The sequence below is a fragment of the Ovis canadensis genome, chromosome 23, assembly GCF_042477335.2.
Source record: "Ovis canadensis isolate MfBH-ARS-UI-01 breed Bighorn chromosome 23, ARS-UI_OviCan_v2, whole genome shotgun sequence".
NCBI classification, from domain to species: Eukaryota; Metazoa; Chordata; class Mammalia; order Artiodactyla; family Bovidae; genus Ovis; species Ovis canadensis.
In genome coordinates this window covers 71,297,822-71,324,536 of record NC_091267.1, presented here as the reverse complement: position 1 = coordinate 71,324,536, position 26,715 = coordinate 71,297,822, and the positions used below count along the sequence as shown (strand labels likewise).

At 44.7% G+C, this 26,715-nt stretch overlaps 1 protein-coding gene and 1 long non-coding RNA gene across 3 annotated transcripts in view; one reads left to right on the top strand and one right to left on the bottom strand.

Moving 5' to 3' along the window:
- The first annotated feature begins 4,934 nt into the window (after positions 1 to 4,934).
- The window catches only part of ALPK2 (alpha kinase 2), a 140,412-nt gene continuing 118,631 nt past the window's right edge, over positions 4,935 to 26,715 (top strand). The window contains exons 1-3 of the mRNA XM_069569335.1: positions 4,935 to 5,534; positions 20,451 to 20,578; positions 24,169 to 24,286. Coding sequence (XP_069425436.1) covers positions 20,455 to 20,578; positions 24,169 to 24,286 — 242 coding nt within the window. The 5' untranslated portion in view covers positions 4,935 to 5,534; positions 20,451 to 20,454. The remainder of the gene's footprint in view (positions 5,535 to 20,450; positions 20,579 to 24,168; positions 24,287 to 26,715) is intronic.
- LOC138428537 (uncharacterized) overlaps positions 12,696 to 26,715 on the bottom strand; it is a 46,988-nt gene continuing 32,968 nt past the window's right edge. The window contains exons 5-8 of one of the 2 annotated variants that reach the window (XR_011252488.1): positions 19,533 to 19,666; positions 19,021 to 19,336; positions 14,176 to 14,215; positions 12,696 to 13,018 (exon numbers count right to left, since the gene is read on the bottom strand). This is a non-coding gene — a long non-coding RNA (uncharacterized lncRNA). The remainder of the gene's footprint in view (positions 13,019 to 14,175; positions 14,216 to 19,020; positions 19,337 to 19,532; positions 19,667 to 26,715) is intronic. The other variant, XR_011252486.1, reaches the window with a different exon arrangement.

Sequence of the window (26,715 nt, the reverse complement as noted above, 5' to 3'; positions counted from 1 at the left end):
AGACTAGAGTGATGCACCCAGAGATTTATTTACAATAATGTGTATCACATCATGGGTTATAAAAGCAAAAATGTATAAGCAACCTAAACATCTAGGATTGGAACACTGGCCGTATAAAGTACTATGACACAGTCATCTGCCAGAGTGGTGTGTAGGCTAAAGAATTCTTAACGACAGGCCCGTGTTAAGTGACCAAACCCGACAAACAAGAGAAAAGAAAGCACAAAAAATGCACAAAGGGAAAATAAAAGAGCAGAAGGAGATACACCAGAATGGTGGTAATCTTTGGGTTGTGGGAGATTTAAAATTTTTTAAATAAAAATATTAGAAATTTTTAGTAATGAGTACATATTACTCTGATAATCAGAAGGAAAGCCTTAAAATGGAACGTTTATAAAATACTTAATATACATACCATACACAAATATTTTTAAAAATTTAAATTTCCATACACCAATCAAATAATTAATTTGACTTAGTATTTGTGAAATTGGGCCTAGGGCTCAATCTATAAATTTGTAAAAATTGATATTTTCTCCTGTTCTGACAGTTGTAATACTTTTTTTGGTGGCTGTTTTGAAGTGAAACCTAGCATAGGAATAACTGTGGTAGAATCTTTTTTTTTTTTCAATACTAATGCTCTTCTTTTTTGTGTGTGTGTTTTTTTAATTTTTTTTATTAGTTTTTTATTTTTTAAATTTTAATATCTTTAATTCTTATCTTAGAATCTTATCGTAGAGGTTTGGGGGTTTGTTTTTTTTTTGGGTACTTAGACTGTCATACACAGTGAAATTGAATTTTAACCTGGTTTTGATTCTTGTGGTTTTAGGTAGCTTTTTAGGTACTTTAGGAACAAGATGTATTAAATACTTCTTTAAAATTTTTTTTAAAATTTTTATATTGGAATATAGTTGATTTACTGGAGAAGGAAATGGCAACCCACTCTAGTACTCCTGCTTGGGAAATCCCATGGACAGAGGAGCCTGGTGGACTATAGTCCAGGGGGTCACAAAGAGTCGGCCACGACTGAATGACTGTGCACATGGTTGATTTACATGCTCTGTTAGTTTCAGGGACACATACGCATGTATCTATTCTTTTTCAGATTCTTTCCCATTTAGATTATCACAGAATATTGAGTAGAGCTCCCAGTGCTATCAAGTAGGTCCTTGTTGATTGCTTTATATATGGTAGTGTGTTCAGTTCAGTACAGTCGCTCAGTCGTGTCTGACTCTTTGTGACCCCATGAATCGCAGCACGCCAGGCCTCCCTGTCCATCCCCAACTCCCGGAGTTCACTCAGACTCACGTCCATCGAGTCAGTGATGCCGTCCAGCCATCTCATCCTCTGTTGTCCCTTCTCCTCCTGCCCGCAATCCCTCCCAGCATCCGAGTCTTTTTCAATGAGTCAACTCTTCGCATTAAGTGGCCAAAATACTGGAGTTTCAGCTTCAGCATCATTTCTCCCAAAGAAATCCCAGGGCTGATCTCCTTCAGAATGGACTGTTTGGATCTCCTTGCAGTCCAAGGGACTCTCAAGAGTCTTCTCCAACACCACAGTTCAAAAGCATCAATTCTTCGGCGCTCAGCCTTCTTCACAGTCCAACTCTCACATCCATACACGGCCACAGGAAAAACCATAGCCTTGACTAGACGGACCTTTGTTGGCAAAGTAATGTCTCTACTTTTTAAAATGCTGTTTAGGTTGGTCATAGCTCTCCTTCCAAGGAGTAAGCATCTTTTAATTTCACGGCTGCAGTCACCATCTGCAGTGATTTTGGAGCCCCCCCAAAATAAAGTCTGCCACTGTTTCCACTGTTTCCCCATCTATTTCCCATGAAGTGATGGGACCAGATGCCATGATGTTAGTTTCCTGAATGTTGAGCTTTAAGCGAACTTTTTCACTCTCCTCTTTCACTTTCATCAAGAGCCTTTTTAGCTCCTCTTCACTTTCTGCCATAAGGGTGGTGTCATCTGCATATCTGAGGTTATTGATATTGTGTACATGTTAATCATAAACTCCTAACATAGTAACAGTTTCCCCTTGTCTTATACTTTGCTATTATTTTATGCTATTTTTATTTATTTAGTTATGTATTATTTTTGACCACATCCAATGGCATGTGGGATCCTTGTTCCCCCACCAGGGATCAAACCTGTGCTCTCTGCATTGGAAACGTGGAGTCTTAGCCACTGAACTGTCAGGGAAGTTTGGAGTAAATGCTTCTGTAGGGAGTTCTGTGGACCTCACTAGCTCTTTCGCTTCTGTGCTTGAGGGAAAGGAGTACCTGTGGAGTTGACCTACTTAAGTGACTGTGTGCACTCAGTTGCTCAGTTGTGTCCGACTCTTTTGCAACCGCAAGACTGTAGACCACCAGGCTCCACCGTCCAAGGAATTTTCCAGACAAGAATACTGGAGAGGGTTGCCATTTCCTCCTCCAGGGGATCTTCCTGACCCAGGGATGGAACCTGCATCTCCCTCTTTGGCAGGCAAATTCTTTACCCACAGAGCCCCCTGGGAAGCCCAAGTGACCTGAGTGACTAGCAGCCCTTTAGTATACAGGGAACTGAATGCAGGTCAAAAAGGCCTGACTTGGGTCATGCCCACTGAACAAGGAACCGCACATGCTGCAGAAGCTCTGAGAATCCCTGGACCCTGGATGGGGATGACGTGCTGCTCTCCATGGTGGGGGGACTCTCCCCACACAGCTCCCTGCAAGCTGGACTGACCTGCTCAGTTCCAGCTTGGCCCGAGGACCCTGGCAGAAAATCTGATCTGACCTGACATGTGGTTGGTACCAAAGCTCAGCCAAGAATGTGCTGTGCTGGGAAGGGCATCTGTCACTCAGACCCTTAGACGCGAGCATTCAAAGACCTCCTGTGCCAGGAGGGATAAGGTGAGCGATAAACCCCTCATGGACCAATCCGAGCCCAAGTTATGGGAGCAGAGAGCAGCTAAAGGACCCTCTGGATTTGCTTGAAATGTTCAGACGCGTTGGAAACTGACTAGATCCCCTTCCCCAGTGAGCCCAGAGCGGCCGGTGTGTCGCACGGCACCCATTCATTCCACATGCCAAGAAACTAAAACAGCCTCAAAAGCCTTTCAGAGAAACAATTAAATGGCATCTGATTAAAAATACACTTCCAACTCTGCTCCTTAGATGAAAAATCTCTCACGTGAAGAGAGTTTTCTTCCTTCTTCTGCAGCTTTAGATAAAGAGCTTACTTAACCGTTTTCTCTATTCCATACTACTTTACTTGATATGATGCCAAACATTCTTAGGTCTTTATTTTTAATCACAAACACGTATTTCAGATGCTATGCGAGAGACACAAACATGCCTTCCTTTTTTTCTCTTCAACATCCTTCCTTCTATTCTTTCTCCTTCTGATAATCATAAAAAATTCAGAAGAGTGACCCAGCCTGCATTTAACACCAATGTCAGAAATTCGATGGCTGCAGGCTAATGGGATGGCTAATCCATTATATGTGTGTGTGTGTGTGTGTGTATCCAGGCAAGAATACTACAGTGGGTAGCCATTCCCTTCTCCAGCAGATCTTCCCAACCCAAGGATCAAACCCAAGTCACCTGAGCTGCAGGGAGATTCTTTGCCATCTGAGCCACTAGGGAAGCCCCATATATATATATATATATATATATTTATATATATATTTATATTTATATATATATTTAAATTCTCTGCTCCTTAAATTTATTTTGCTAGGAGGTGGATAATAGGAGTTGAGGGAGCTTGTCTTTCAAATTGTTTGTGAAGACCAAAATTAAATTTCATAATGAATGTCAACTTTTCCATTTAAGAATTCCCAGGCAACTCTTCTTTCAAGATCACGTCACATTTATCTGCTCTGTTGGGTTTATCCTGTCTTGCTGTGTGTGATACTTTTACTTTTTTATCATCACAACCTTTTTCTCTCTTCACTGTCACCTTAACATTATCTCCTCTTATCTCGAAATGACCTTCTGCTGTGAAGAGGATCAGGCTTTAAATAAAACCAGTGGATATCCACATTCACAAATACGTGGTGATTTCTACATTCTGTTGCATTTCATGGAAACGTGTTCCTCAAGAGACAGTCATTATTTTGAAGTCTCTGAGTTTTCAGTATCTTTCTTCTCAAATGAAGGTACAAGTGAAATAAACAGAATACATCAACAGTACCCTTGATACCTAATAATTTAGATGATTTTTCATCTTGTGGGAAGTTACATTCCATCCAAGTATAGCGATTCACACACTGCACTGTGTTAAAACAATTTGCTTTTGAGGATTATACTGCTCAGTAGGGAGTGAATATTTGCAGTTGTGTCCCTTTCAAAGTCACCCACTTGAAGCTGCTAATTTTAGCCATGAGTCTCGTAAAAGGTTTCCGTCTAAGCTGTCAGTTTCCAGGTACGGTGCATTAAAATACTTTTGCAAAGAGGCAAAGTGGTTACACAGTGATACTTCTGGATTTTTCTATGTTCTTTCTTGGAACTGGACAAAATTCAAGAAGAGAAATGCCCACGTTATAAAACCCACTTTGACAGCAAGAACAATTCTTGACAATTTGGAAAAAAAAAAAAACCCAAACAAACCAGGGCTCATGGCAGTTCTTCTCTGGATGTCTTCTGGTCTTCCTCTCTTTTCTTCTTACTCTGGCAATCAAAGTAGACAGAGAATGCGCACGTGTGTGCATGTGTGAGTGTGTGTTTGTGTGAGTGTGTGTGTTTGTGTGTATGAGAGAAAAGGGTGTTTAGGGGCGAGGAGGGGACCACCGGGGGACAGGGTGGAGCCTGCCTTCCTGTGGCTTCTGCTTTTCTCAGAGAACTTCAGAGAGTGATGGTGATGCCAATTCTAAATAAATAACATATGACTCTTATTTTTCGCCTGCCCTCCCCCCTGCCCCTCCCCCGCTCTTTGGGTTTCCTATGTGTGTTTCAAGTGCCTGATAGCCTTGGTGGGAGAACTGCCAATGTGCCTGTGGCCTTAAACACCTTATCAGGCAGCGAGATCCTGCTTTTCTGAGACGAGCACCTGAACCTGAGGTCTGGCATGGGCTCTGCCAAACGCGGCTGTCTCCGAGCCATCAGGGACAGCTCGTCTGCGTTTCATCAGCTTGCCCGGGGCTGCGTTTCACCAGGCCCCTCTGCCAGGGCCTCCCCGGCAGCGTCAACAAGGGTCACACCTTCTGCAGAAACAGCCCTCAAGTTTCATCACTGTGATGCTAAAAAATATTCTCCAGCTTCAGCAATGACCTAGTTCATTCAGGGGCAGGGGAAAAAAAAAAAAAAAATGCTCTTCTTCCAGAACGTCCCTGGGCACGGAATTTTCCCTCTTAGGAAGACAGGAGCTTTCCTGGAAGCAGACCCAACTGTGCTTTGAAAAACTTGGGAAAAGACCCCGAACCCTGTCACTCCTCCGTGTCCCCCGTCCCGGGAACAGGGACACCCACTCAATGCCTGGCACACAGTCTGGGGACCCACAGCCGAGCTGGCCCTGCTGACACGCCTCCTGGACAGCAAGTATTGAAAAGTGAGTATCTCGGCTCCGGGTTTTAACCTCAGGAATGGCTGTGCTTTACATATGCCGTTGTTTACAGTTTCTGCAAAAGGGAACTAAGCCCCCTGTTTCCTTAGGAACTTGAACAGGATGGAATGAGTAGGGTCTACAGAGCATGCTTGGGTACATTGCAGGGTTTTCAAGTGGCCAAATGCTCCTTTTTTTTTTTTTTTCCATTTCGGTCCATTCTGACCCTTTTGCAAGTCTATCATTATCATTATTTTTTAATGACCATTTTGGCTTGACAGCCATTTTAAAAGATTCTTTCACCTCATGGCTATCTCAATAGTTAGAAAAAAAATAAACATGAAGGATTAATGAAAAGAATGATTTGTGTGAAGGCTTTGCAAAGAAAAATTTCGTGAAAATCTGAGGTAACGACCCAGGGGATGCAGCCCCCTGTTGGTACTTCTGCCTGACCTATTTGAATGTTTCAGTCAAAAGTCATTCCTTTTATGGGAATAACTCTGAGAAGGGACCCAGCGGTCCCTTGTCTGATGACAGGAATGAAAGAAGCTGCTCAGCTATCAGGCATTTCAAAATGGCCGGTGCAAACATTCACTGAGTCTTTGAAACAGGTTTTCTTTCCTTTTTAAAAACGGGGGTAAGAATATTTGAGATCTACTGTCTTAATACATGTTTAAGTGCACTGTTTAAAAAAAAAAAATAAACCAAACAAAACCAAAACGGAAGAAAAAGAAGACAGTATTGTTAACTGTTGGCATGACACTGTACTTGAGTTGCTAACTAGGATGTTTTTGAAAATCGAAGGCAAAAAGTCAGCCCCAGAAAGATCGATGAAACAGCAGCACAGTCACATTCTGATGAACACATCCGAACTCAAAGCACTGATTGAGGGTGTCAGTTACAGACATCTGGCAGGCATTTAAAAATAGATAAGAGAGGCATTTAGAGCTGCTGCTGCTGTGATTATTTCCCTTCCACAGCCTTCTCCTCAGGTAAAGGTAGCCCTCATTTTCGAATGGCTAGTTAACCAGGAGTGGTCAGAAACGCTTTATACCAGCAATATCAGTCAAGGGTAGATCAAACCAGTTCCTTTGCTGTTGGGCTTCTGAACCGAAAGCCCGGATGTTGTGAGCCGCCTTCTGAATGGACGGAGGGACAAATCTGTAGCAAAAGGCACTGATGCTCGAGAAGAGTGATCAGATCTTGAAATCCAGGTTTAAAACAAATTTAAATGGATTTCATCTCCCAAACTCCATTGTCCTTTGAAGTTCTTTGCAAAACATGAAGTCACAATTGGGGAAGATTTTTAGGTAGGGTGGAATTCCTAATTTTCATCACTTTGAAAAGACACCTCCTCCCAATTTAATTTACTTTCCACCACCCCACACACACTTATGTGCAGCTATCAACCTGTGGGAGGAGGATGCCGTTGAGTGTCCTAATCTGAGGGGAGGTGTAGGACGCAGAGTGGAGCTGAGGGATAGAGTCCAGGCTCAGAGGCAGGGTTTGGAACCAGATCCTGACTTTAGCACAGTTTCCAGCCAGTCTGAACTTCAGTGTTCTCACCTGTAAATGGCAATAACAACATCCACCTTAACAGGATTGATTGGGGGAAATCACACGAGCAAATATACCTAAAGTGTCGGTCAAATCGTAATTTCTCCACAAAGGCTAGTTCCCCCCCTTGGTTAATTAAAAAGCTTTTCTCTCTCTTTGCTTTTTTCATACTGTTAAAAAAAAAACCCAAAACTCTGGGACATGGTGAAGGACAGGGAAGCCTGGCATGCTGCAGTCCATGGGGTCGCAAAGAGTCAGACACGACTGAGCAACTGAACAACAACTCTCTCTTTGCTAAAATTTCAGAATGCTTTCCTATCATAAACTATCACAGCAATAGAAACGACACATGTTTGACACCAGGGCAATGATAAAACAACATAGACATTTATATATCTTGAAGAAAATTCTGTACTTGAAAACATTCAAGAACAAAAGAAAAAAGTTTATAATTTAGAATGCATCTGCAATAAGTACGAAAAATTATTTTTTGCCTGGAAATGGTTGACAGGGTATGTGCCATCTAAAAAGCAAGGTCAAGATTCATCTGCATCATTGATGGTGCTGTTTAATACATATTAGTGCCACATTGACGTCCCTGGTGGCTCAGATGGTCTGCCTACAATGCCGGAGACCCGGGTTCAATCCCTGGGTCAGGAAGATCTCCTGGAGAAGGGAATGGCAGCCCACTCCAGTATTCTTGCCACCAACCTCCCCCCCCCCCCCGTGCCATATTTAAATGGGAGTTTTCATGAATCCATAGGCATGGAAGGCAAAGGTAAATCTATGTATAGAAGATGATGTCTGTGATTCATATGGAAACTTAGGCACAAACCCGTCTTCCCTCAAAGGTTATAGCTGAGTCTTGCATTGGTTCCCTTTTTTGACTAGACACGGGTACTGTAGAGTGGCCTGTCATTTCAATGCAGAAATGAACATGCACTGTGGGACTCAGTGGAGACGGTAGCTGGTGGGGGGTGGGGGGCGGGGGGCGATCTCAGGAGCCACGCCTGGGATTTCAAGGCCAGTGATGAAGGTTCTCAGTGGACAGGGGGCTTCTTTATTTTGGAGTGAGGGTGGGACAGGTGCAGAGGGATAGAGCAAACAAGAATCACAAGCGGGTCTCATGGGGCAGCTCTGAAGAGCTGCACCCATGTCTTTATTATTTTCCCCTGGTCTTTTTTTTTTTTTAAGTTTTTATTATAGTTTTACAGTGTTATGTTAATTTCTGCTGAACAGCAAAGTGAATTGGCTATACCTACACACATATTCCCTCTTTTTTGGGATTTCCTTCCCATGTAGGCCTCCACAGAGCATCAGGTACACTTCCCTGTGCTACACAGCAGGTTCTCATTGGCTATCTATTTTATACAGAGCCCTTGTGCTCTTGACTGAGATAGGCCACAGCTTTTGTCCAGGCATCTCAGGGTTTCTGGATAAATTCTTTGCTTGAGTTACCAATAGGTTTGTAAGGAACCCTGTTAACTTACACTTAATTCTGCCCCAAATTCAGAAACATAAAGAAGCTTGGAAGAAAGTGATCATGTCATCTTAGGAGGTAAAAATGAAAGGATGAATGTCCAACTGTGTGAGAGAAAGAGCATTAAAAGGTGTTTGGAGCTTTCATTGAGGTTTCCGCCCAGGTACACCCACCTGACCACCCTTCAGGAGACTTTGGACATCAGGGCAAAGAGATGGACACAGGTTGAAGAGCATCAGTTCCAGACTGTCCACTACTGAGTACATAGCACCTAGCCCCCCAGGGCCATTTCCTCCGTGGCTGCTACCAGCACTTCCGGGGCCACCTAGCTCACCTTGATTGCCACTTGGTCTTCAATCCTGCTCTTAGAAAACCAGGGTCATTCACTCCTCAGTCAATAGTTTAAGACCCTCCTCTAGTCCTGTGGTTCTCAAACTTCTCAAACTCTTAGTGCCACAGCATCTAGAGAGCTTGTATAGATACATTTTCCTGGGTCCCACTCCCAGAGTTTCTGATTCTGAAGGTCCCAAGTATTTGCACTTCTGGTAAGTTCCCAGGTGAGGCTGACAGTGTGGTCCAGGGACCAGCACTTTGAGAACCACTTTAGCCATTTCTTTGGCCTGTAATTTCTGCCCTGGTTCTTTTCAAACACTAACCTTACCTACTTCTCAGATGCAGAAGGCTAAGCCACAATAAGCAACAGCTGTGGAGAACACAAAAGATAAACCCATCAGGCGTCCTGCAGGCAAACAGCCTGCAGCGGAGCATGTCTGCTGGCGAAACTGAGCATGGGGAGGACACACCGAGCTGAGCAGTCCATTATTTGGGAGGGGGCTGCTTTTTCCTGCTTAGGTTAGCGGTCCATTACTTACAAGTGGGCTGTTTTTTCCAGCTGAGGCTAGCGGGGTGGTTTCAAGGACAAACCAGCAGTTAAGGTGGAGTTTGAAACTGGTAGGATTTGAATATACAGAGATGGAAGGTGGTCTCATTCTATAAAGAAACAACAACAACAAAAAACCCCAAACAAAACATGAAGGGCAGAAAGAGACAGGATGCCAATGGAAATCAGAAATTCATTAGGTTGGTTTGGTCAGTTGTCCCTAGAACTTTCTTAGACAAGCATTCTTTGATGAAGCCATCTAATCTTAAATCCTTAACTTCTGTCTGTAATCTGGCTTGTCCACATAGATCTTGAGAATGGAGGGCTAATGGTAGGGATTTCAAACACCATGGGCCAGGGAATGGGAAATATGGATGCATCCATGTGCTTTCTAGAACATCAAAAGTCAAAAACAATTAAAACATCGGAATTAAAAATCAGCTCTTCTTGCTCCCACAACTATAAAGTCCAAGAAGTGTGGTTGGGACCCCAGCTCTGGTCTCTGCATTTCTGGAGACTCTGCTGTTTTGTGCGCTTTGGTTTCAGCCTCAGGCTGGCTTTCCCAGTCTCCTCTGCTATCAGCCTCCCTTGGGGTCTGCTGCTTTATTTTTCCTCGTTAGAGAACAGGGCAAAAGACTTCAGCTTTCCACTGACTGGATAACCGTGGAGCTTTCCGCAGAAACCCATGTGCTGATTGGCCTAGACCTTAGCAACCAGTCACCCAGCAAGAGTACTTGATCAGTTTAGACCCCTCAGAGCTTGCAGAGCAGGGAGGGGGCGGTCTAGCTCACCCCTCAGCAGGTTTGAGTGATGGGAGAGGCAATGAAGTTAGGGAGACAAGCAAGTGGCCACTTCGGGAGATTTTGGACATTTTGGAGAAAGGCCTCTAAAGTCATACCATCTCCTCCCTCAGGCGTAAGTTTGGCAGTGGGCAGCATTCACGCTTCAAAGGTTTAGGATGTGCTCAGTCACTTAGTCGTGTCCGACTGTGACCCCATGGACTAGAGTCTGCCAGGCTTCTCTGTCCATGAGACTTCCCAGGCAGGAACACTGGAGTGGGTTATCATTTCCTTCTCCAGGGGACCTTCCTGACCTGCATCTCCTGCTTGGCAGGTGGATTCTTTCCCACGGAGACACCTGGGAAGCCCTTCTACAAAATGGTTCTATTCTGGAATGGGATGAACCACTGGGTATGAAGCTCCTTCTCTCTAAGGCACACTTTACTAGGGAAAAAAAAAATCAGATAAAGAATAATTTAAACAATTCTTCAGAAAACAAACCAAGTAGAGGCAAAAATAGAAAGTTGTCTCCTAAGCCCCTCTAACTGGCTATGTTGAGGAGGGTGGAAGGAGGTGGCTGAGATAATACTGACAGTCTCCGCAGCGCTTGCCCCCCATCTCCACACATATGGTTTTCTCCTCCCTGGCTCACCGACAGGTGGTTTGTTCAGCATAGTTAACGCAGGCTCAGCTCATTTCCCCAGAGGCAGTGTTGTTCTTGCCCATCACAGGGCAGGGAGTGGGACATCCCCCAAGTCCTCCCCGACCCTGGCTGATGCCTCAGATTCCACAGGATGGCACCTCTAGGTCCATCTATAATAAACAGTCTCCAAAGAGGGATGACTCTGGGGGTTGCTCTGGGGTTTTTGTTGCAGGGAAGGTGAGCTCGAGGATTCAGGGAGCCTGGGAGAAAGTGGAGGCCCAACTGGAGAGGGGCTTTCTTCACCATCATGTTCTCCGCAGTGACCTTGACGACATATGCCTAGATCGGACGCAGCAGTTCACCTCATTCAACTTCAGACCACAGTGGCTGTAGCCAGTGAAGCCACTGAAGTTCGTCACTTTACAACACCGTCCTGCGTGTTATGTGCTAAGTTGCCTCATTCGTGTCTGACTCTTTGCGACTCCATGGACTGCAGCCCACCAGGCTCCTCGGTCCATGGGATTCTCCAGGCAAGAATACTGGAGTGGGCTGCCATGCCCTCCTCCAGGGGAACTTCCCGACCCAGGGATCGATCTGCGTCTCTTCCCTCTCCTGCATTGGCAGGAGTTCTTTACCTCTAGCGCCACCTGGGAAGCCCATCCTGTGTGTTTGTGGCATTGCGATCTTTGCCCTTCTCCTTTTACCCTGAGGGAGGAGGACAAAGATAAGAAAGAGAGGGATGTATCCTTTCAACATAATACGCTGGAAATTAGAATCTAGAAACCTGGGCTCTGTCCCCTAACAAGCTGCGTGACCTTGAAAGAGTCGTTTGACCCGCCTGTGTTTCAGGGGTGCTTTTTAATGATAAAATCAAAGGAGTTATTCAAGTTTGTAACAGGTCTCACTAACTTTAAGCTGTTTTGTTTTTTTTTTTTTAACCCTGCCTTAAAGGATTTTGAACTGCCACAGATTTTTAAGGAGAGGGGAGTGGGAAGACAAAGTCCATCTAAAAAACAAGTTTGGAAGAAACCCAGAGAGAGCGAACAGCAGCTACAGCCCAGTGTGTTCACGTGTCTATGTGCCAGGCACCCTGCTGGACACCTGGAGTTGCTCACTATTAATATTTAACAGCCAAGTTACATTTGTTTATTGTGTTCGTGTTAGTCGCTCAGTCGTGTCAGACTTTTTGCGACCCTACGGACTGTAGCCCGCCAGACTCCTCTGTCCACGGGAATCTCCAGGCAAAAATATTAGAGCGGGTTGCCATTCCTTTCTCCAGGGATCTTCCTGACCTAGGGATCAAACCTAGGTGTCCCACATTGCAGGCAGATTCTTTACCATCTGAGATTCCAGGAAAGCCATTATATTTGTTTATTAGGTAACATATATACATTTAAAAAGGGCTTTCCCGAGGGCTCAGTGGTAAAGAATCTGCCTGTAATGCAGGAGACACGTGTTTAATCCCTGGGTTGAGAAGATCCCCTGCAGGAGGAAATGGCAGTCCACTCCAGCATTCTTGCCTGGGAAATCCCATGGACAGAGGAGCCTGTCGGGCTACAGTCCAAAGCGTTGCAAAGAGTCAGACATGACATAGCAACTGAGCATGTGTACATAAATTTAAACCATCCCAAAGGAAATGCAGAGACCAGCAGTGTTCACAATTTGTGTCCCTTCCTTTCTCCAGATACTCAGACCTCTTCACCAGGGGCAACCAGATTACATGTTCCTTGTAATTTCTAAAATCACTGTGTGTATAAATAAGCATATTATAATACTTATTCTTCCTTTTTTCACTATGCAAGTGATAGAATAACACTCTCGTTTATACTTTATCTTATTCAACAATGTATTTTGGAGATTATTCCATATTAGTACATACAGAATTGCTTCATTCTTTAAAAAAAAAAAGGTTTACGTATTTATTTGTTTTTATTTTTTGGCTGCGCTGGGTCTTCGTTGCTGCATGCAGGGTTTCTCTAGGTGTGGTTTCTGGGCCTCTCGCTGCGGTGGCTGCTCTTGTTGTGGACGGTGGGTTCCAGGGCACCCGGGCTTCAGTAGTTGTAGGACGTGGGCTCAGTTGCTGGGGTTCACAAGCTTAGTTGCTCCATGGAATGTGGGATCTTCCTGGACCAGGGATCGAACCAATGTCTCCTGCATTGCAAAGAGGATTGTTTACCCCTGACCACCAGAGAAGCCTTATTCTTTTTTTAATGCTCATTGCCCCTAGAAATTTAAATTCCATTGTGTAGATATACTGTAACCAGGTACTATCAATGGACATTTAGGGCACTTTCAGTCTTTTGCTATCACAAGCAATGCCACAATGAATATTATTAGGTGTGTTTGTCTTCTTATCTCTATTTTAAAAATTACCTATATTGAGGGATGTTTTACATATTGTGCAGTTCACTCTAAGTGTTCGATTCAGCGATGTTGTTAAATTCATCAAGTTTCAAAACCATTGTTATAGATGAGTTTTAAACCATTTTTTCTCGCCTACCAAAGATTCCTCATGCAGAGCAGTTGGAGATTCCTTAAAACACTAAAGACAGAGCTACCATATGATCCTGAAGTCCTACTCCTGGGCATATATCCAGAGAAAAACATGGTCTGAAAGGATACATGCACCCCAGTGTTCACGGCAGCACTGTTTACAATACCCAAGGCATGGAAGCAACCCAAATGTCCACCGACAGAGGAATGGATGAGGAAGATGCAGAGTGTGTGTGTGTGTGTGTGTATCTATACACACACACATACATAATGGAATCTTTTAAAAGATCTTTTGATGTGGACCATTTTTTTAAGTCTTTATTGAGTTTGTGACAGTATTGCTTTGTTTTTATTTTTTTTTTGGTCTCAAGGCATGTGGGATTTTATTTCCCCAACCGGGGATTAAACTCGTACCCTTTGCACTAGAAGACACTGGAAATCTTAAACACTGGAAAGTGTTTCCTTAAACACCAGGAAAGTCCCACGTGCAATAATATTAGGCCATTAAAAAGAACGGAATAGTGCCATTTGCAGCAACATGGATGGATCTAGAGATCGTCATACTGAGTGAAGTAATTAGAGAAGGACGAATATCACATGATACTGCTTATATATGGAATGTTAAAAAAATGAACTTGTCTATTATTAACTTATTATTAACAAGTGAACTTATTTACAAAATAGAAACAGACTCAGACTTGGGGAATTAACTTATGGTTACTAAGGGGGAGTGTTGGGGGTAAAGATAGTTAGGGAGTTGGAGATGGACAGGTACACACTGCTATATTTAAAATGGAGAACCAGCAAGGACCTACCGTATAGCATGGAGAACTCTGCTCAATATTCTGCAACAACCTAAATGGGAAAAGAATTTGATAAAGAATTAGTTCAGTGCAGTTCAGTCGCTCAGTCGTGTCCAGCTCTTTGTGACCCCAAGAACCGCAGCACGCCAGGCCTCCCTGTCCATCACCAACTCCCGGAGTTCACTCAGACTCACGTCCATGGAGTCAGTGAAGCCATCCAGCCATCTCAACCTCTGTCGTCTCCTTCTCCTCCTGCCCCCAATCCCTCCCAGCATCAGAGTCTTTTCTAATGAGTCAACTCTTCGCATGAGGCAGCCAAGGTACTGGAGCTTCAGCTTTAGCATCATTCCTTCCAAAGAACACCCAGGGCTGATCTCCTTTAGGATGGACTGGTTGGATCTCCTTGCAGTCCAAGGGACTCTCAAGAGTCTTCTCCAACACCGCAGTTCAAAAGCATCAATTCTTCAGCGCTCAGCCTTCTTCACAGTCCAACTCTCACATCCATACATGACCACAGGAAAAACCATAGCCTTGACTAGATGGACCTTTGTTGGCAAAGTAATGCCTCTGCTTTTGAATATGTTATCTAGGTTGGTCATACCTTTTCTTCCAAAGAATAGGTATATGTATAACTGAATCACTTTACTGTATACCTGAAACTATCATAACACTGTTAATCAACTATACTTCAGTATAAAATAAAAAATTAAAAAAGATTCCTCATGCACATTTATTGTTAAGTGATGTTCTCCCCACTCCCCACCTCCAGCAACCACTAATCTGCTTTTTGGTCTCAACAGCTTTCTTAGGATATTTTGTATAAATGGAACCGTACACTACATACTGTCTTGTTTCTGGCTTCTTTCACTGAGGATGATGAGAGCTCTTTTGGGGTTCATCTGTGTTGCGCCATCCTTGTTTGCTCCTTTTTATTATCCAGAGTGTTTCATTTTGTGGCTGCACCACAATCTGTCCATCAATTCACTAGTTGTATATTTAGGTTGTTTCCATGGACATTTAGGTTATTTCCAAGTTTTGATTATTATGAGTAATCTTGCTAAGAATATTTGTGTGCAAGTCTTTGTGTGGACGTATGTTTTCACTTCTCTTGGGTAGACAGATGCCTAGGAATGGAATTTCTGGGTCCTCTGGTAAATTTATGTTTCAAGTTTTTAAGAAACTTCCAAGTTATTTTCCAAAGCATCTGTACCATTTTATATTCCCACTAGCCCCGTTTGAGGGTTGTTTTTTTCCATAGTCTCCACCCACATTTGACTTTCTGCTTTGTAATAGCCATCCTAGTGGGTGTGAAATGCGATCTCATTGTGGTTTTAATTTGTATTTCCCTAATGAGTAGTGCTGTCGAGCGTCTTTTCATGGGTTTATTTTTTATAATTTATTGCCTCTACTTCTCACATACAACCCAGAAAATCTTGCCCAGGAAAGAGCACAATGGTTGTGCTCCAGCAAATCTGGACTCATAGCCCAGTCCTGCCACCTGCAGTCAGGGAGGAGTTAGGTTTGTTACATCAACCCTTGGACTTCCCAGGTGGTGACTCAGTGGTAAAGAATCCACTTGCCAAGCAGGAGACGCGGGTTCAATCCCTGGGTGGGGAAGATTCCTTAAAGAAGGAAGTGGCAACCCACTCCAGTATTCTTGCCTGGGAAACCCCATGGACAGAGGACCCTGGCGGGCTACAGTCCACAGGGCTGGAAAAGAGTCAGATACAAGTTAGCAACTAAACAACAGCAAAGCTTCCAAGTCATTGTCTGTGAAAGGGGAAAGAACGCATCTGGTAGTTTAACTGTGAGGTAAACGAGACAGTGGGTGTGAAGTGCCCAGCCTGGGGGCTGACACCTGGAAGGTACCCCAAACAGGTTGTAATTGTCTCTCCCTGCCTGGTTGGCCTCCCCCTCTCCCTACCCCAAATTGCCAGAGCCCATCTCTGTGGGCTGCTTTAAGATGGTTCTTTTCTTCACCTGGCTGTGCCGGGACATAGCTGAAGCACAGCGGATGTTTGGCCTTCATCGCAGCACACACGCTGTTTCCGCTGTGGCATGTGAACTCTTCTTAGTTGTGGCATCTGAGATCTAGTTCCCTGACCAGGGATTGACCCCGGGCCCCCTGCAATTGGGCGCCCAGAGCCTCAGCCCCTGGGCCACCAGGAAGTCCCCAGAACCCATCTTTGGGAAGGGTGCTTTTCCCTCACAGGGGACTGGGTGACGGTGGGCGCGACATCCAAATCAGGAGTCACCGATGACGGCAGGTTCAGGAACCCAGCTGCTGTTGGACTAAGCTGGGCCATCGGGACTGGCGCCTCCTATTCCAGTGAGAAAGCTCTGACAGCTGGTTTTGCTGCTCACCCCAGAAGAACCAGGTGCCCCCTCTCTGCATGTAGGCTCAGAGCTCTTCCCCGACCCCTTCAGCCTTCCTGCTGACAGCAGCCACATCATCGGCTGCCTGTGTGGGGGCAGACTAGCCAAAATAAAGCTAGGCATCAGTCAAGAGCTTTAAACATTCAAAGAGTCCTCCTATCACCTCCTAGCTGTTCTCCAGCGATGTGAGAGGACGATGTTTATAATTTTGCTGATGTTGAACCCACAGCTCTTGGTAGCACTTCATACTTAGTTTTTGGTATGCAATTCAGAAGAGCTTGCACCGACTCAGTTTTCCTAATAACTAAATGAGATAGCTACTGCTATTCTCATCATTTTACAGGGGAAAGAACTGAGAAAAAGAGAAGTTAAGCTAGTATGTGGCAGAGCTAAGACTTGAACCCAGAAACCCGGGCCCTTCATCACCACATCCTTCTGTTCTGTTAAGGGTGCTGCCTATCCTGGCCTATCTATCAAAATGGAATATGCAAATGTTCTTATCCAGCAGCTACATTTCTTGTATTTAGTCTAGAGAGCCACTTACCTGCCTGAGGAGGCATGTTGCTATTGTCGTTTAGGCGCTCAGTTGTGTCTGACTTTTTGCGACCCCATGGACTGTAGCCCACCAGGCTCATTTGTCCATGGGATTTCCCAGACAAGAATACTGGAGTGGGGTAACATTTCCTCCTCCAGGGGATCTTCCTGACCCAGGGATCAAATCTGAGTCTCCTGCCTTGCAGGCAGATTCTTTACTGGTGAACCACTGGAGGAGCCCAAGGAAGCATGTACCAGGATGTTTTCTGAGACACATTCGTAAGTCTGAAACACTCCAGCCAAGCTACTCATCATCAACACAAGAACAGACAGATTAAACATGGTATTGCTCTTTTATGCGATACTGATATCATCAAGCATTAAAAAAAAATGATGCAATCCATGGTGGATTGAATTGACCGTGTAAGACTGCTGAAACTTGGTAAGCAAGGTAAGCTAACTGCATGGCAAATATGTACAATTTAATGACGTACATACAATAAGATTATATATGTATTTGTGTGTGTGTAGTGTCCAGATGACTATATGTGTAAATGGATAGAAAAATGCCTGAAAGGAAAGCAAGTCCTTCCTCTTGGGAAAGTTCTGAGATGGAGGATAGTTTGTGGGAAACCATTTTTTTGGGTATACTTTACAGAATACAAGTGTCTGCATTTAGACTCTGTCTAATTAAAGGTAAACAAAAATTTTAAAAGAGAAAGCAACTTACTCTGGACAGCACAGCTGAAATAACAGAAACGTGCAGATCTTGTGTTCATTCCAGTTGCCATCCAATCGCTCCAAGGCTGTCCGTGAACCACACCCTGGCCCCCTCTGCTAATTTCAGTAATTCATTAGTTGTCCATCTCTAGCAGAGAATGATAAATCTGTCTTCAAGTGTTCTCACCTTCAGAGAAGTGAGGAAACACGACCCACAGCCTGACTTAACCATCCTTTCCTTAACAGTTGGTGCCCCATGGCTGGGACACCTGGTGACTGAACCAATTATGTGAGTCAAATAGGGTGTTTTTCAAGTGTTGTAAGCTGTGGGACTTTGCTGTCAGGGAGCCATCACCTGGTTTAGAAATCATGCGCGGCACATAAGGTCTTCGACATCACCCCAACTCTTAATGGGCTTTCCTGTGGCTCAGACAGTAAAGAATCTGCCTGCAATGCAGGAGAGCTGGGTTCAAGCCCCGGCTCGGGAAGATTCCCTTGGAAAAGGGAATAGTTACCCATTCCAGTAATCTTGCCTTGAGAATTTCAACTCTTAATAGTCTGATTTTGTCCTTTCTTCCCTCTCCCTCCACAGCAGTGACCCCCTGGGAATGGGAATAGTCTTGTCTTGTAAATTACTATTACAGGTGAATATTATACCAGGAGAAATCTTTAGACCTTAATTGGTATATCACTTTAAAAAAATCATCATGGTAACCCACAGCAAAAAGGAAATTGATGAGATGAGTGAAGACTCTCCTTAAAGTCTACTGATTACCATCTTGAAAACCAATTATATAACAGATTCTTCCTTAGACTATTTACATACATTATTCTGATCCATAGAGGATTAAGTGCTTTATAGGCAATAACTCATTTAATCTTCACAACACTCTCTGAAGTATATACAACAATTATGCCTCTGTTTTACAGATGAGGAAACTGAGGTAGTCATGACATGCTTATTGAGTTAGGAAGAGGTGGAGTCAGAATTTGAACCCAAGGTATCTGGCTCTAGAATTCTCACCCACCTATGCTATGTTGCCACTCAGAAATGACAAACGGAAAGGTTAGAACTAAAACTTCTGACTCCGAGTCCACTGCTTTTCTTGGATAACCCTAATTATATGCCATGTCCAAATCAATATACTAGGTGGAGATCAAAAATATGTAAGTTCTCATCTTTGGAAAATTTATCACACCAGAGATAAATACACAAAATATATTTACGTGGAAGATTCTGTCTCTAAATGTCTACTGTTTGTGTAGAGCAAAATGTTATTTCCAAGCATGGGGTCCTCCACGCAGGATAGATTTGGCAGCGTGATGCTAGCACTGTGCCCAGAGGACAGAGTGGGGCGGGTTCTTGGGTGCAGACAGACTGGTGGTTTTACAGCTGCCTTGAAATGTGCACTGCACGGCTCCAGGGTCATCTCTCACACTGAAGATGTCAGCCCGTGTGGCTGTGACGGGGGTCCCAGGGGAGTGACTGCTGCAACTGTGTGATCTTGAACACGTTGCTAAGCCTGAGTCTCGGATTCCTCATCTGTAAGATGGAGAAGGAAATGGCAACCCACTCCAGTAGTCTTGCCTGGAGAAGCCCATGGACAAAGGAGCCTGGCAGGCTACAGTCCATGGGGTTGCAGAGTCAGACACGACTGAGCGACTAACACACACATAAGATGTAGGTGGTATTAATAACCTTTTAGGTCACTTAAAGGAGATTAAGTGACATAACATACCTGATGACTAACCGAGCGTTGAATGCCGACTTGTACTGATGAATCCGTGTTTGCTCAGAAATGCCAGCCCACTTGCTGCCCTCCCTGGGGCACCTGCCTGCTGCTCGGAAGGAACGGTAGTTTCCCGGTTTCTCCTGGAAGAAACATGTCCCACCTGGTGATTCCTTTGTATTGAGTCAACTCCACTTTTGGGAGGCAAACATGCATGAACACTGTTTTGTTTTTTTAATTGTCATCTTTCTTGAGTTCATTTTTTAAAAAAATGTATTTATCTGGCTGTACCAGGTCTTCATTTCAGCATGCAGGATCGTTAGTTGGGCATGTGAACTCTTAGTTACAGCTTCTGGGATCTAATTCCCCAAGCGGGGATTGAACCCGCGGCCCCCTGCATTGGAAGCTTGGGGTCTTAGCCACTGGACCACCAGGGAAGTCCCAGATGCACACACTTCCTGAGTCCAGTAGGAATCGACTTTGAAAGAGGTGGCCCTGGCTGTAGGCTCAGTTTTCCCTCCATCTGGGCTGTGGCCGCCCTGTCACCCACCAGGAAGCGAGGCTGAAACAGCTTCTGCGCTCCCTGCGGCACTGGCAACCTCTGCAGATTTTGACTGTGACCACCTGGAGGAGCATACACCTGGCATCTAGTGGGTGGAAGCCAGGAATGCTGCTAATGCCCAGGCCTGCCCCTGCCCCCATAACATTTCCGGCCCTAATGTCAGCAGTGGCCAGTGAGAGAGCCCACCCAAGGACCCCCAACCTGCCCACCAGCATGACCGCAACACCCCGTCTTCCACAGGCCAAGGGACCTCATTTCTTCTCTCCCTGAGGACCACTCACAGGGCAGTGGGGCTTCTGGAATTCCTGGGAAACATCAGAGATGTCCCAGAATGGATGGTGATGTTGGGGATTGTTATTTTTCAGGCTCATGTGGCATGAAAGGATGGCAGACTCAGGAGGGCCTCAGAGGCGCGCACTTTGTTTTTTATCTACGTTGCTTTCCCAGAAAGTTCCTGAGAAGTCCGACGCTGTGCTTCGTTGTATAATATCGGGTAAGCATCTCCAGCTCTTCACCCTCTGAAATCTCCGTGCAGACCAGGTTTCTTTGGCTCACAAGGGCACTTTTAAAAACATCTCCTGGGAAGTTTAGGTCTGAGTAACTGAGCAATTAAATCCTTATGACTTCTCTTTCCAGAAGATCTCTTCAAGTACATTTCTGGACACGTTTTGGTGACCCTTCTCCATGTCCTGTTGTGATTCTTGTTTAGGCAACTCCCACACTTGTCCTTTTTTTTTTTTTTTTCAGATAATCCACTCACATTTCCTGTGGCTCATGGGAAGGGTATGAATAACTTCACTCTAGACAATGTACCTAACTCTTCTTCATTACCTTTTACTGATATCCCCACCTAGGCTAAATTCATCTCCCCACTGTTTGCCTTTTTCAGCTCTGCTGGTCAGCAGTGAAAAGGTTAAAACCAATACAAACACGCCCAGTGGAGGGAGGGTGAGATCAGGAGCTGGAATTCCCCGTCTGGAGAATAAATAACCCAGAGCTGGTCCACAACTTTCACCCTGGGAAAAGGGATTTATTACTTATTTATTTATCTTTGGGCTCCACAGCACGGCATGTGGGATCTTAGTTACCCGACCAGGGATTGAACCCATGACCACTGGCAGCGTGGAGTCTTAACCACTGGACCATCAGGGACGTCCCCAGGATTTGGTGTTAAAAGAAAATAGAAGGAAAGTTGTTGGGCAGGGAAGCAGTATTTGGTAACTTGTGAGTTGTTTTCTTCTCTTTCTTGGATTATGTCTACCCTTGAAAATATGGAGGCACTGGTGGTCTTGTCTAGAGGATGAAAGAAAACTTTTCACCCCTTTATCCCTTTTTCTAGGTCCAGAGATGGGAAGAGTCAGTCTCTAAAATGGCTCTGCTTCCTTAGCAGAAGTTGCAATAAAATCTCACCTTCCGGTCTGGATCTTTGGGTATAGGACTGGGCACCTGACTCCCCAAGCCGAGAGGACAGCACCCCCCCCCCCCCTTTCTTGGTGTTTGTCCACAGCCATCCAGATAGAGAGACGGGCTCAGGCTCACTATTGAGCCTTCAGAATAGCCCCCTGTCTCCCTAGGAAGCCCAAGGTTTGGATGGGCCCTAACGTTGGATACTGGTCCCCACACACATAAGTCAGATACTTGTGAAATGTTCTGCAGGTAGCTCTCAATAAGCGACCTGCAGGTAGGCTTAAAAACAAGGGTTTGATTTTTGGGTGAGGTTTGCAGCAAGTAGAGGGTGAAAAGAGAACTACCCACTAGGTACAAGATACCACTTCCCTGTGCAAATCTCCTCTGGGGCCAATTATTCAGCTCTGTACCACATGAAGGGAAAAAAATGGTCAGCCAGTAGGAAGCCGGGGGATTCAATCAGCCCCGCATATGTCTGAAATGAAACATTGGAGCCCGAGAAATCAGAATGAGTCACCCAGGCTCAGCTTATGCATACTTGCCGACATGGCTTCCATAAATTCAGGAACACACCAGGGAGGAGCAATTAAATGCTTCCTAAGAAGAAATTCGGTAAAACTGACCCAAAGGGGAACACAAGTCTGATAAGTACAGGCAGAAATGAAATATGATCAGCAGCTTCCTTGATGGTTTTTCAGGGAAGCTTTTTTTTTTTTTTGGGTGATGGTTTAGTCATTTGCTTAGAGATGTCCCTGCGTGCAGGTTCGTCTGCTGCCTGCACCAGGGACCGATACCTAGTCGGTCTGCCTGCCTGGAGGAAGAGGAGGTGGGGAGCACAGCGGGGAAACCCCAAGTTAGAGGAGACATAGAGAGGAGGGCCTCCCTGGTGAGAAGATATTGCTTCCAAATACCAGGTTTTCCTCCAGTATAGGTGGCACATCTAATATGTTTTCAATGACATGGGAGCTAGTGAGAAAGCTCTGGTACACACTGGAAACCTTCCTGCCCTGTCTGTCACAAGGGGGAATAAATTCCACGAGGTGAATGGAATTCCTGAGGGGGTTTACCAGATTAGACCATTAGCAGTCTATCCGGTTAATGATCACCAGGGGAAGGGTGAACCCCTTCTGAGGGGGAAAGCGTAGGTCCATTTCTGTGATAATATCAGTCACACGTCCTCACAGCGCCAGCCTGGGAAACCTACATTCTGGACTCCTCTGTCCTCAGGAAGACATGGTTTTAGCTCATCTATTTTGTTCTTTGCTTTTTCGTACCACAATATAAATCAACTCTGAGCACCATTAAGGTATAATTTTCAAAAGGTAAAGTGATTCCCATGCAAATATGGAGTGAACGTCAAAGATTTTATTCCATTCTTTTTCTTTTTTTTCAGGAACTGTTATTTCACGTGGAACATTTTTTTAAAAGTCTTTACTGAATTTGTTACAATATTGCTTCTGTTTTATGTTTTTTGTTTTTTTTTTTTTTTGTCCAAGAGGCATGTGTGATCTTAATTCTCTGACCAGGGATCAAATCTGTACCTCCTGCTTTGGGAGAGGAACTCTGAACCACTGGACCACAGAGAAAGTCTCTCAATTCTTTGAATAAACAGAACCAGAAAATATCAAGGTCTGGTCAAAGCGCAACTGAGAAATTGGGTGTTTATAGGCAACTTAATAAACGAATGTTAGGATAAGATTGCTGAGTTAGATAGAACATTGGTTATTGTCCTACATGGCCATAAACTGTAGTTTAGGGGGTTATCATGTCTTCTATGTGGAGATTATTTGCATCTCTGTTGCATAAAAATTCGAAAGGTTATATGTAACTTCAAGTCTGGGGATTATAATCAATAGTAATCACTGAAGAAGCAGAAGGCATTTCCCCTGGATAACTCTGAGACGGACCTTTGTCCCATGTGACATTGAAGCAAGATACCATCCACATTTTTGCCTTATTTTTAAGTTGTAGATAATTTTTCTTAATAGCTTCTTTAAAAAAAATAGTAGCTAAGGACCTTCAGTCTTTTAGAAAGTTATTTATTTATTAGTTTGTGGCTGTTCTGGGTCTTCGTCGCTGCACAGGCTTCTCTCCAGCTGCAGTGAGCAGGGCACAGGCTTCTCTCCGGCTGCATCGAGCAGGGGCTCCTCTCTAGCTGCCAAGCAGGCTCCTTATCGCGGTGGCTGCTCTTGTTGTGGAGCACGGGCTCTAGGGTGCGCGGGCTTCGGGAGCCGTGACCTGTGGGCTCAGTAGCTGCAACTCCCGGCCTATAGAGCACAGCGTCCATAGCTGTGGTGCATGGGCTCAGTTGCTCCGAGGCACATGGGATGTTCCTGGACCAGGGCTTGAACCCGTGTCTCCTGCGTTGGCAGGCGCATGCCTTGTCCCTGGGCTACCTGGGAAGCCCTCTTAACAGCTTCTCGAGATTTGGAGCAGCACTTTCCATGTTGCGTGCTCCCCTGCCCCCACTCCGGCCCAGCATCCTCTTAGGCACGTAACATGCCCAAGAGTGCTTATTGAAGGAAGTGTTTTTATCCATGAGAAGATGCTTTTCTGGTTCCCCAATGACATGTCCATCATGCTTATCCTGATTATTTATCATCCATTCTTATTCACATTTATGATTTTCCAAAGAGATTTCACCTAGTAAGAATATTCTTATTTCTTTATCATCAGGCCAGCCCAAGCCAGAGGTAACTTGGTATAAGAATGGTCGAACCATAGATGAGTGTGGCAGTGTCTCCAGTTACGAATTCTTCGAGAATCAGTATGTTCATGTATTACACCTCTATTGGTAAGTGGATGCGCCTAGGCGGACTGTTGACTAAGCTCCCCATGTTCTGTCGTGTGCTGGTTACTATCGGGTAAGGTCAAAAGATTGGCTCGTGTTTGCTTTTTGAGTCCCGTTAGATTCGATGGACAGTCATCAGCCACAGCCTCCAGTAATGACTGCTAAACTCTGCCTGGTAATTCATCACCCTCCTCTAATTGCTGCCATGGATGGTTCATGGTGGCCCAACCATTTTCATTCATTGAATAAGCTCTTTTAAAAGTCTTGTCCTCTCTGGAAAGTTAAGAAGCACCGTGGGATTTCATTATCTGTCATCCAGCATTTCTTGTGTAAGAATGAAAGGAAGAAGTGATGGGCCCGGATCCCGCAGCAAGTTGGTGGTGGAGTTGAGGCTGGAAACCGGACCTGCTGGCCTGGTTTGAGGAAGTGGTGTGGCCCAGCACACCGGTTTCTCATTCTTTTTCGTTCCCACAAGAACTGTGTGGTTGGGGTGAAATCAGGAAACGTCGTAGGTGAAGTGGAGAAAAGGAGAACTCCTCTGGTGGAAGCCGGGTGGCTCTTGTTCCCCAGTGCAGCCAAATCGGTCTCCTGTCCCTTACAGTGGCTCTGAGGAGACCGAGGTCTGCGGGCGTGGCATGAAAATGACTGAGAGGCATGGGTGTGTGTCAGTAGCCTTGGAGCTGAAAACAGCAAAGTGAAGGCTTGGGTTTGCATTTTAGCTCTGCCATTTTCGGGCTGTGTGACCTTGGCAAGTTACTTCACCTCTCTGAAACTCAGCTTTTTCATCCTCCAAAGGGTGGCTGAATGCATGAAATGACGTAATGCTTGTAAAAGGCTTGTTATATAGCAGTTGCTCAATAACAGCTTTCTTGATCTCTGACCTTTGTTGTTGTTTCAAAGTAAGGTCAGAGGTCACTTTACCATGATTGAAATGCTTGACTCAGCCGGCCTGCAGCCCGTCTAACCTTGTGTTCAAGACATCCATTTATTCGTTCATTATTCAATTTTTAAAAAATTAATGTTTCTTTAAAATTTTTTCTAAATTATGAAAGTATGATAACACATTTATAGGAAACTTGGAAAATACAGAACAAGTTATATATAGTTTGATTGAATATTACAGTTTTTTTTTAAGTAGATAAATTAAGATTTTTACTCAGGAGTTTCAATGTCAAACTCCCCAAAATTAATAGAATAAACAGATAGAAAAATAGAAGGATATAGTAGACCTGAAAAGCACTATGAGCCAGTTCAACATAGTTAAGATTTTTATAGTTTTCACACAACAGCAGGATACAAATTCTATTCAAGTTCCCATAGACTGTAAACCAGGAGACACTGGAATAATATATCCAGGGACATAAAACAATGCAAATTTGTAACATGTAAAAATTTCATGGTCCAAAGATAATGAAATCATACAGAGTCTGTTTTCTTATCACTGTGAAATTAGGTTAGAAATCAACATCAAAAGATATCTGGCAATAAACCACATTGTTTCAAGTGCAGCATGACATTTACCAAGAGAGACTTTAGCCCTTGAAAGCCTCAGGTTTATTATTTAATTTTAAAACGATATTCAGACTTCCCTGTAGCTCAAATGGTAAAGAATCGGCCTGTCAGGCAGGAGGCCAGGGTTCAATCCCTGGGTTGGGAAGTTCCTCTGGAGACGGGAATGGCAATCCACTCCAGTATTCTTGCCTGGAGAATTCCATGGACAGAGAAGCCTGCCTGGTGGGCTACAGTCTGTGGGGTCACAAAGAGTCGGACACGACTGAGTGACCAACACACACAGTAAATGATATTCATCATGCAGCTACTATATGGCAGGCATGTAGCTTAATGCCTGCATCGAGGGGAACAGAGTGAATATTGCTCAGAAAACCTCAAGTCTGTCAAGGAAGACAAGCGGTGAACAAACCATGCCATCTCCCCCTCTCGACCCAAGTACTGGGAGGCAGCCCACCTGCCACCACTGCCCCGCAGCCACGGACTGGGCTTCCTGCCTCTTCATTGCAACTTCATCAAGGCTCTGCTCACCCTCCTCGTCACACCAGCCAACTTAGAATCTACCTGTGTGCTGTGCTCTGCTGTGCCTAGTCGCTCAGTCATTTCCGACTCTTTGCAACCCCACGGACTGTAGCCCGCCAGGCTTCTCTGTTCATGGTGATTCTCCAGGCAAGAAGACTGGAGTGGGTAGCCTGTCCCTTCTCCAGAGGGTCTTCCTGACCCAGGAATCAAACCAGTGTCTCCCTCACTGCAAGTGGAGACAATTCTTTACCAGTTGAGCTACCAGGGAAGCCTGCTGCCTGTATGACTCGCGGCCAGTTCTGTTGCACATGGATCTGTCCAGCCTCAAACATCCTCATCTCCTTTGCACAGGCCTCCCGTTCGGTGCTTATTTCCTGCTCAGGACTGATGATTGCTCAGTA